Below are 8564 nucleotides of genomic sequence, written 5' to 3' on the forward strand. Positions count from 1 at the left end.
GGACACATTACTCGCCATGCCCTGCCTCTGGCCACCGGCCCTACATCCTCTGACTCAGACCTTATTCGGTCCTGTCACCTCCACCCCTCCAACTCCAGCCACCCTGACCTCTGTCCTCAGATGTACTGAGCTTATCTCACACACACACACCTGCCTCAGAGCCTTTGCCCGTGCTGGCCCCTCCACCCAGATTTTCACACAGCTGGTCTGCCTGGTGCCATCTCCTCCCGATGGCCCTGCTAACATTGGTCCCCAGCCAACTGGCCCTTAACCTTCCATGCCACTGTTCTGTTTTATTCCCTTCCTGACATTCTCAATAGTACCATTAATGTCTCTCTTTTCTTACCTGCTTATCATCTATTTTTGCACCAGCTGTGAGCTCCAAGGAAACAGGTGCCTGTCTGCTTGGCTCACTCAACATTTCCAGCCCCTCTTCAGTGTTCAATAAATACTGATTGAATGAATGAATGAACATGAACACGAACATCATTCCCACTTTACACACAAGGAAACTCAGAGAAGTGGAGTGACTTGCCAGGCACTTAGAGGTCTCCCTGAAGGTCATACCTTTGCCCTACGCCACACTGCCCAGGTCTGGTGTGGCCACAGTCCGGGATGGTACAGGCATCTCCAGTGAAACTTTTTCCTCGTGTGTGTGTGGGGGGGGGGGGGGGACTCGGTCATCTCTGACTCTGGTGACATTACATGGGGGAGATTTAGTCATCGAGTTGGCTCATGGGCCAGCTCCATGGTGCAATCCCTTGGCCCATGACTCATCCCCACTGACATTTTCAAAGAATGTGTAGACACAGTATCAATGGAACTTCTCACTCACAAGGAAGAGTAATAGGTTACTCATTCCCTCGGCCACCAAATTAGCAAGTGAACTGCCTCCGAGAGATCTGGACAAAAGGGGACCCTTATGCATCTTCACAACTCAGACACATCACACAGATTTTTTTTAAATGGTCATCAACAGTTCCAAACCCTTATTCAGACCATAAGATGGTTGCCAGAGTGATTCGGTCCATCATTTGACAAATATTTATTGAGCATCTACTGTGTTCTAGGCACTAGGATACAACAGGGAGCCAAACAGACGCAAGTCCCCGCCCTCCTAGAGTGGATGTTCTAGTGACAGAGACAGACAGTAAACAAATAAACAAGGAAAAACGGTCTGCCAGACAGTGACGCCCCTTGGAGAAAAACAGAGCACGGAAACGTGGCAGGAGATGCAATTTTAGGACTTCTCTCAGTCCTGAAATTGCATTTAAAATTTTTTAATTGTTTAAATTAAGTACTTAGGAAAGGCCTTCCTGAGAAAGTGGCATTTGGGCAGAGCAGAAGGCATAGCCTATGCAAAGGCCCTGGGGCACATGTCTGGTGTGTGGGAGGATCAGCAATGAGGCCACATAGCTGGGGCGCAGTGAGCAGGAGGGAGCGTAGGAGACCAGGTGTAGAAGTTGGAGGACAGAAAGCAGTTCCCTGGTCAATTTGGTTGTTATTCTGAATGAGATGTGGGAGCCAGGGGAGGAGTTTGAGATGGGTGCGATAGAACACCCTGGATGCTGTGCGATAACAGATTGAGGTGGGCCAGGGAGGAGCAGGGAGAGCAGGATGTGAAGATGCATTCTAGAAGCAGGGTGCTTGGCCCAGAGGAGGGGGTGAGAAATGGGTAGATTCAGGTATATTTTGAAGGCAGGGCCCACAGCGTTTGGTGCCAGATGGGATGTGGAAACAGGAGGCAGGGAGGAGGCAAGGATGATTCCAAGGTTGTGGCCTCAGCACCAGGAAGGATGGTGGCGCTACTTCAGAGCCAAGGACTACTGGAGGAAGGGCAGGTTTGGGAAGGAGGGTTTGGGAGCAGATCGGTGTCACAAAGCAAACTTCTTTGGGTTCATATAGGTCAAGATGATCCCCAAACGATCCCTGCCAAAACCTGAACCTGATCGAGAGCTGCAAGCAGCAGTGAAAACAGCTGCATGGATGTGCAAAACTCCCCCCAGAATAAGATGGCAGGAAAAAACAGGCTGCTGAAGAAAAGAGAAGGCTGAGAGCTGAGCACAGAAGCCTCCAGCTCGAGGAAGAGGGCCCCAGCCCTCTCTCCCCTCACAGAATCCAGGACCCATGCTCAAGTTCACGGTCCATTCATCAGTCCCCTCTTCTGGGATTCAATCACAAAACCACAAAGGAGGCGCCTTCTAATCCACGGCTTCTAATGAACGTCCTGCTCCCTGGGGAGGGATCTCAGTGAATACGGAGGGGAGGACGAAAAGGGCAAAGCCCCTAAGCAGCCCAAAGTGTCTCGAAACCTGACAGTCTTCTCTCAGCCCTGATGGCAGCTGTCCTGATGGCGTCTCTCACTTTGCCCAGCGCTGTGCCCTGGAGGTGACTACCAAGCCTCTGAGCAGTGCCTGAGGGCAAACATACCCAATCGCTCCGATTGTGCCCTGTGCCTGGCGACAGCAGGCACAGTTTCTGGGCAGTTTTTAATAAAACAAGTGGGCCTGGTGCCAGGGGAAGTGAGAACCACAGCCATTGTCAACTGTCAGCTTTTCCCGGCAGTGATCAGAATGAATGGCAGTGGCAGATGCGCCCTGTGGACCCGGTGACATGGGACCGAGATGTCTGGAGAAGTCTGGACATACAGTCAGAGACCCCGGGATGGGACTGACCAGGAGGCCTGTGGGTGCAGTAAATGCCAGCGACAAAGAAAGATGGTCCACCTGGGAGAGGGAGGGTGACAACTGACCGAGCAAGAGCCCAAATTTGGGGCCCCAAGCGGCTGGACTTATGTTCGGGTAGCAGGTAACTTTCGTTTCTGGCTGCCCAGCATCTGTCTCCACTCCTGGCCACAGAAAGTGGATTTGCATTTGGAGAACTGTATTCATCATGTCATTTTATTATGTTTTCAATGCTTTGACATCTGGGGGCCCTGCTGACCCTGGAGGGACTGCCCCTCCCCGAATGAGCCAATTCCTAGAGATGGTAAACAAACCCTGGCAGGCACTTTTCATCTGCAAACCAACCAATCCAGAGCCCATGGCCCAGCCTCCTCCTTTTCTGGCTCTCATAAGTCGGGCCCCTATCCACCTGCCCTAATCACCCTGGGCCAGGTACTAGGCAACTAGAGTCAGCCCCAGGCCCCTGAGCCTCCTGGGTCATTTATCCAGCCGGTCCTAGGCCCGCTTTCCCTGCTTTCCCGGCGTAAAACCATCTTTTCGATAGCAGTGATCTCCTGTCCCTTGGCCTCACCATTCCTGAGTTATAATAAAACCTGCCTTTTAAAACCAGAACAACCGATCCCTCACTTATAGTCCGTGGGATCCCGCAGAGTCGTACCCGGCCCAGGTCCAGGGGTGGCCATGTGACCAGACCTGGCCAATCAGAGAGTCCCATCCCTGCTCGCCACAGTTAACTGCACGGTGACTCCACTTTTGAATAATAAAGCCTTTATTATATTCTCTGGGACAAATAAATGTCCAGAGTTCTCGTAAAGTCCAAAAGAATTCAAGGCTGAGCTCACACCCATTCGCCCTTATGAGTTGTGAGATCAAAGCAGTTGGGGTCCCTTTTATCCCGGGAGTGGATGGAATCTCACGACCTAACCCCTGCTGTGCCATACAGGGTAACAAGGCTGGCCCTAGTCGGAGATGCGAGAAGAAACAGGGAATTTACTTTCAGTGAGGAGTACTGGGTGGGCTTTCCGTTGATTTTGAGTGAGTGTTTCCCAGCCCTGATGAGCCAGTCAGTCTAGAAAGATCCACAAGGAGTCCTGGCTGATACTGGGGTTCAAGAAGGCAGACCCAGGACTGGCCTGAAGGATGGCTGTTCCCTGTGGGGACAACCCACTCCTGTTGTCCACAGGCTTAAGGGTTCTGCTTTAGGGGCAAGGGGACCAAAGGTGGGAGGACGTGGGAGGAAGACACCTATTTCCCACTTTTCCTGTTTCGTTGGCTCAGTGCTTCTCAACCTTGGCCGCAGGTGGGAGTCACCTGGGATCCCAGGGCTGCTAGATTTAGCAACTAAAAATACAAGACTCCCTTTAGTTTGGCATTTCAAATACATAACGAATATAAGCATGCCCCATGCAATTGTTCATACTTGGACTAAAAACGTTATTTGTTTTTCTGAAATACAAAGTTAACGGGACGTCTTTGTAGTTTATCTGAAAACCCTGGGAGGGAGGAGCTTTAAAAAATAACAAACAAAACAATGCATGGCCCCTGAAATTCTGCCTTCGTTGGGGCTGCAGTGCTGCCTGGGGACAGGGCTTTTCCAAGTCCCCCAAGGTGGCTTCCCCAGCAGCCAGTGGAGACCACTGCACTGGGGTGGGTGTTTGTCCTCTGACCCCCGCTCGCCCTCTCACCCTCTCCAGGGAGGATGACCGAGTTGGGGAGAAGGAACTGGGATATAAACTATGACCCCTTCCTGTCTCCTCTTTTTGAGATTGGTGGGGGGTACTCTGATGAGTAGCAGGCTAGAGCCTGCAGGCTGGGGTGCTAAGTTCATGGGGGTAGAGACAGCATATTAGCAAATTGGCTGTACCTAAGCACAGTCCCAAGTAGCTTCCTTAGTTACAAAGGTGGAATTTTCACTTGTCTACCTAAGTCCTGTGTCTCTTTCTCACTTGGTTTTGAACCTCCTCAGAGAACAAAGGGGTGTTAAGAAATGACCCCCTAAGGCCCCAACATCTGGCACCTCCTCTCCTCCTCCTGGGCTTGGCTCATTCATACTCACTCTTCATGTCTCAGCTCAAAGGGCCTTTCCTCCAGGAAGCCTTCCCCAGACCAAGGCAGGTCCCCTGGCTGTGTGTTTTCATAAAACTCTGATACGTTTTTCTTTCTGGCCCATATAAAAATTGTCATTGACTGAAACAGGATTTTGCAACCTCGACACAACTGAAACTCAGGGTCGGATAAATCTTTGTTGTGGGTCTGTCCTGCGCATTGCAGGATGTTCAGCATGACCCTGGTCTCTACCCAAGAGATGCCAGTACCGCACTCCCCCGCCCATCCCAGCTGTGGCAACCACGAGGTCTCAGACATCATCAACTATCCCACACACTGCCAGTGTTCAGGGCCCCACGCGGTACAAGGGGGTGGTACAAATTACCTGGCTGATTCTGGTTGATATCGACATGAAAAAGAAAACATCAACATATGCGCCCTAATCAGGGGTCCAACCTGCAAGCTAGGTATGTGCCCTGACTGGGGACTGAACCCGCCACTTTTGGTACACAGGATGCTCCAACGAACAGAGCCACTCAGCCAGGGCGTGTATTTCCTTCTCTTAATGATTCTTTCCCACTACGTACATAGGCTTTGGGAGCAAAGGGAGTACTTACCCTACTCACTGCTGCACCCCCCAGTGATGACAAAGTACTAAAAAAATATTTGAAGACAACAGGAAGCAAGGGGGAGGCCGGAGCCCTGCAGCTCCCCAAGCTGAGAACAGAAAGGAAGTATAACCTCTGCTGACCTGTGTGAGCCGCTCTATTCAATAGCCTTCCTTTCAGAGGCTGAACATTCTTCCCCGTGCCTCAAGTGCACGGAGGGGCAAGTGCACCCTGTGTGGTCTGCGTGTCTTCTTTCACATGGCCCTCCATATGCAGTGTCAGCTGGACTGAGCCTTAATCCCCAGATGTAAGAGGATAAGGCCCCAGGGGAGAGTTTTATCGCTTAATTTCTGAGCTGTGTCCGTTCAGGGCAGGCCTTCACTTTGCATTAATTCTGGCCAGTTTAGCTCACGCTCCCATCCAAAAACCTGAGTCCACTAGGCTGCAATTCTTAAGAGCCAAATGAGCTGAGGACCACGGGCCCTAGCTAGGCAAATACAACCAGCACTAGGAAAAGGCTGTTCATGGTGAATCTACTTAAAATGGCCAGGGTGGCTCAGCTAGTTGGGTGTCCTCCCGCAAAGAACTGGCAAAGGTCTCTAGTTCAATTCCCAGGCCAGGCACACGGCTAAGTTGGGGGCACATACAAGAAGGTACAAAAAGAAACCGATTGATGTTTCCCTCCCTTTCTCCATCCCGTCTCTCTCTAAAGATAAATAAACTCTTTTTTAAAAAAATAATAAAAAATAAAATGGAGACCCAAACTTCAGAGTGAATAGTGGAGAGGAAAAATGTTTGCAAACTGGTAAGTAAATCTGACATGCAGAGGGTTTTGTCTGGCCCACAATGCTTTTTAACTTTCTTTAAACATGTGTAGCCACAGATACAAAGATTTCCCATTTACGTCTGCGGTTTCTGGCTGTCGGTAAGCCTGCATACAAGTCAGCTGCAGAGTGGAGGTGCCCTCTGACAAGGCATTTCCTCTTCAATTAACCACTGCTACATACATACTAAATTTCTACTTTTGATTTTGTTGTAGATACTGGAAATTGGGCAGAGTACCTGCCATTTCATGGAAATGCTGATTATAACAGATTGGATAGGGGAGGGCAGAGGAGGGCAGAAGGTAGCCAAACCATAATACACAGTTTAGAAAATGTTATGAATACAACATAAGGTGGACCCTGAAGCCAACTTTAAGAAAAAAAATCAGAAATTTATAGGAGAAACTGACATACTATGCAAGTGGCTTCCTTTATCTTGCTAACCTGTAAATACTTCACTTTGGATATGAATTCACAATATTTAATATATAGAATAACCACCTTCCAGATCATTAAAACAATGTACCTCTTAACACTTACTTCTCTAGTATATATTCTATCACTAAAATCCAAAGAATATCTTTAGTAAACAATAAATTGATCTCAAGTATATCATCTGTGATCAATTCAGTAAGACTAAGTTTACAACAACTTAATTCCAGGCATAAAATACACCATTTAGGGAGCTTTTGGATGGGGGAAGAGGGGGAAAAAAAAGCAGGACCGGTAAATGATCGGCAGATTAAAACACAAAATCCCGACCCTTACAATATAGCTCACAAGTTCAAGGCACCCTCCTAGTGCTGAAAACACAAGGCAATTCGCAGAGACAGAGTTATAATCCATTAACAACTCTATCATCCAATAAATTGCCACGATCTTTACGGTAATGTGACAACCCACAACCTTCTCAGGTCAGACTACGTCTACCAGCCACCTCAGTACTGCGGGAATGTCGCGTCGATTTTGGCGGCCCAGGCCATGAGCCCCCCCACCACATCCTGAACTGTTAGGGAGCCTAACTCTTGGACTGCCTGCAGGATCTTCACCGCTTTCTGGGATTCGTTGCCCAGCTTGCAAATCACGTAAATGGGGAGCGCTGCTCCTTCCTGCGTGCCTTGCTTCCCTTTCTGGATTGCTTCCCCTAAGAGCCTCAGGCTCTCCGCATCCCTCCGTTCCAAATGTTTCAAAGGGATGTGAAGAGCATGAGGCAAACGACAGATGTCCACTTCTACTTGAGGCCTGACGTCCAGTAACACGTGGGGTGACCCAGAATCCAGAAGCCGCTTATAGTCAGTGACAGAAACTCGCTCCCTTGGGCTCAGCAACTGCAGGGAGCGGCACTTATCGGTGGCCGAGGAGCCACAGAAGGCTTCATAGTCCTGCAGGTCAGTCACAGTGGGGTGGTCCCCGCAGGCTGCACAGTCGGGCCTGCGGCCTCGCAGCTGAATACAACGGAAACGTCCTCTGAGAGCATCGAAGAGCATCAATCGACCACTGTACGAGGGACCCAGGCCTGCGGCGATCTTCAACACTTCCAGCGCCTGCAGGCAGCCCAGGACCCCAGTGACGACACCCAGCACCCCGCCATCCGCGCAGTTGGTCACCGTGTCCGCTGGAGGTGGCTGGGGGAACACGCAGCGATAGCAAGGCCCGCCGTCGTAGTGGTAGACTGTGATTTGGCCCTCGAAGCGCAGGGCGCTGGCGGATACGAGAGGCCGGCCGGCCAGCACGCAGGCATCGTTAACGAGGTACCGAGTGGGCGCGTTGTCGGAGCAGTCAGCCACTACGTCATAACGGCGGACCAGGTCTAGAGCCGTGGCTGGCGTCAGAGCCTGAGCGTACGGCACGCACTCCACGGCCGAATTGAGACTGCGCAGCGAGGCGGCAGCCGAAAAGACCTTGGCCTGGCCGGCCAGTGCCTCCCCATGCAGCACCTGGCGGGGTAGGTTGCTCATTTCCACCACGTCGTAGTCCACAAGGCCAAGGCGGCCCACGCCGGCCGCTGCCAGGTACTGCGCCAACGGGCAGCCGAGCCCGCCGCAGCCGACGACTAGTACGGACGCGGTGGTCAGGCGCAGCTGCCCCTGCACGCCGAGCTCGGGCAGCACGAGCTGCCGGCTGTAGCGCAGAATCTCATCCCGGGTCAGGGCGGCCTTGGGCGGCAGGGGCGACACCGGAGCCGGCCGCTCTGGCTCTTCCTCCGCCAGAAGAGCCGCTGCCAGTCTCTGCTTCAGAGAACTCAGTTCCTTCTCCCGTCGGGCAACTTCAGCCTGCAAGGCCAGGACCTCCGCTTTCGCAGCCATGGCGTCCCCCTTCCTGAGAGATCTTGAAAGGCACTTCCGTTTCCGGTTTACCGTCTCCTAGCGACTGCAGTAAACTAAAAATTTTCACGCCGCTTT

At 51.4% G+C, this 8564-nt stretch overlaps 1 protein-coding gene across 1 annotated transcript; it reads right to left on the reverse strand.

Annotated features, from left to right (window-relative positions):
* Positions 1-4457: 4457 nt before the first annotated feature.
* Positions 4458-8552, reverse strand: MOCS3 (molybdenum cofactor synthesis 3). Its single transcript, XM_024559503.4, has one exon. It carries the CDS (start codon positions 8466-8468, stop codon positions 7101-7103), a length of 1368 nt encoding a protein of 455 aa, XP_024415271.1. The 5' UTR covers positions 8469-8552; the 3' UTR covers positions 4458-7100.
* Between the last annotated feature and the right edge of the window lie 12 nt (positions 8553-8564).

This window comes from Desmodus rotundus, chromosome 6 (genome assembly GCF_022682495.2).
Source record: "Desmodus rotundus isolate HL8 chromosome 6, HLdesRot8A.1, whole genome shotgun sequence".
NCBI classification, from domain to species: domain Eukaryota; kingdom Metazoa; phylum Chordata; class Mammalia; order Chiroptera; family Phyllostomidae; genus Desmodus; species Desmodus rotundus.

What these genes read in the sequence shown, in the direction of transcription:
- MOCS3 (XM_024559503.4), bottom strand. Translation starts at nt 8,468, where the DNA reads ATGGCTGCGAAAGCGGAGGTCCTGGCCTTGCAGGCTGAAGTTGCCCGA.